The 2236-nt window shown below is 44.4% G+C and overlaps 1 protein-coding gene across 1 annotated transcript; it reads left to right on the top strand.

Annotated features, from left to right (window-relative positions):
* Nucleotides 7-2030, top strand: LOC104781330 (probable kinetochore protein ndc80). The gene is made up of 2 exons (XM_010505972.1): nt 7-1263; nt 1318-2030. Exons 1-2 carry the CDS (start codon nt 26-28, stop codon nt 1832-1834), a joined length of 1755 nt encoding a protein of 584 aa, XP_010504274.1. The 5' UTR covers nt 7-25; the 3' UTR covers nt 1835-2030.

Raw genomic sequence — 2236 nt, 5'->3', positions numbered from 1 at the left:
AAAAAAAAAAAAAAGCAAAAAAGAGATGAGAGGCGGAGAAGCGGCGGTAAAGAGAAGAAAGACGGTGGGTTTCGGCGGAGCGCCGCCGCCACCACCACCATCGATCGAGCAACATCGTCAACCACCACCATCGATCGAGCAACATCGTCAACGCTTTAACTCAAGAGACTCCGACGCCAGTTTCGCTAGCAGCCGTCCTTCATCGGTCGGTTTAGGCGGCCGAGGCAACGATGACAGATCTCACCAGTCATCGATGACTCGAGTCATCAACGCCTTCCTCTCTTCTCATAACTTCCCGATCGTTATCCGCGGTAATCCTGTTCCTTCTGTCAAAGATATCACCGAAACCCTAAAATTCTTACTCTCCGCCTTAGATTACCCTTGCGATTCCAACAAGTGGGATGAGGATATCGTCTTCTTCCTCCGATCTAATAACTGTCCTCATAAGATCACTAAATCTAGCCTCAAAGCTCCCAATACGCCTCACAATTGGCCTACTATTCTCGCCGTTGTGTTCTGGTTGGTCGAGCACGCTCGTTACCGTCAACATCGAGTATCAAATCCCACCTCCGTCCCCGAAGCTAACTCCATGAGTTTCTACGCGAATCAAACCTATCTTCACTACATTCGCGGCGAGGATGATTTGGAGAATGCTTTAGATGATGAGTTCTCGGGGAAATTGGACGCGGAGAAGACTAAAATGGCTGAAACGATCTCTGGTTGTTACGATATTGGAGGTGAATTAGAGGCGAAACTTGAGTCGTTGAGGAGAGGTCCGTCGAAGAAAGAGTCTCTGGAGAGAGTTGTAGCCGATCTTGAGAAAGATGTGAATAAGTTTCGAACGATCGTTGTGGAGTATACTGATAGGACCCAAGCGGTGGAGAGAGCTGTGGAGGAGAAAGATAAGGAGCTCAAAGCTAAGGAAGAAGAGAGAGAGCGAATCTCTCAAGAGAATAAAGAGCTGAAGAAGTCTGTTGAGCTTCAGAACTTTAGCGCCAGAGATGTTGAGAGGATGAGAAGAGAGTTACAAGCTGTGGAGAGAGATGTTGGAGAGGCTGAAGTTGCTAGAGATGGTTGGGATCAGAAAGCTTGGGAACTCAATTCACAGATTAGGAATCAGTTTCATCTGATTCAGACACTTGCCATTGATTGTAACCAAGCTCTTAGGAGACTGAAGCTTGATGATGTTCAGTTTGTTGTGAAAGAGAGAGGGGAAACACCTGCTGAGGTGATGGGTGTGGATTATNCACCACCATCGATCGAGCAACATCGTCAACGCTTTAACTCAAGAGACTCCGACGCCAGTTTCGCTAGCAGCCGTCCTTCATCGGTCGGTTTAGGCGGCCGAGGCAACGATGACAGATCTCANAAGGTGGAGGAATTGATCACGTTACAACACCAAATGTCTGAAATGGCTTCGAAGATCGAATCCAAAAAGAGTCTTCTTGAGTCACTTCAGTTGCAGATCAGTGAACTCGAAGAGAAGATAAGGTTGGTGAAGAAGGAAACTCAGGAGTTTACTACGAAATGTGACCTGGAGGCAAAAACAATGGCAGAGAGTGTGAAAACGGAGGCTTTGAATCTGGAAGAGGTGGAGAAAGAAGCTGCGGAGTATTTGAAAGCTTCGGAGCTTAGTTTGCAAGAAGCAGAGAAGAAGACTGAAGAGGAGGTCCAAGCATGTGCTGCACAACTCTTTGCACTTATTGATTTGGTATCTAAACAGAAAGAGTACATGGATTCGAAGATATCCGAGATCAAAACTGGTGTTGCTAAAACTGCTAGGTCTGTTGCAGAGATTTATAAAGCGAGCTTCAAGAAGCACCATGGTATCTAGGGATCGGATGGCATTGACTGATCCAAGAGTTTGTTAAAGCGTGAGTGATTCATATCTATTGTTGGTTTTGTCAAATGGTCGTATTTGCATTAACGTGGTACTATGTATAAGATTGGTGTCATCATTTGTTTTAGTCAGCTTCATAAGAATTTCTTTTGGCATATGAATGATGATTCAGGAAGGATAATTGGAACTATGCTGCTAGTATATTAAAAAGTACACTGATTCAAGAGAATTATTATAACCAAGTTACTCAGGATTTCCAAGGAAGAACTAGTACCTTGTGTAACCTCTTTTGGTTCCCACTTTCTTCAATCTTACGAGTGTGTCGTGAGTATCTTGTTGTAACTACTAGTCTTGTCTTGAACTATTTCCCATTCTCCTTTTTTTTTTTTTTTTTTT

This window comes from Camelina sativa, chromosome 4 (assembly GCF_000633955.1).
Source record: "Camelina sativa cultivar DH55 chromosome 4, Cs, whole genome shotgun sequence".
In the NCBI taxonomy this organism is placed as follows: Eukaryota; Viridiplantae; Streptophyta; class Magnoliopsida; order Brassicales; family Brassicaceae; genus Camelina; species Camelina sativa.
Note: the sequence above shows the minus strand (reverse complement) of the source record. Positions and strands in the feature narration are given on the sequence as shown.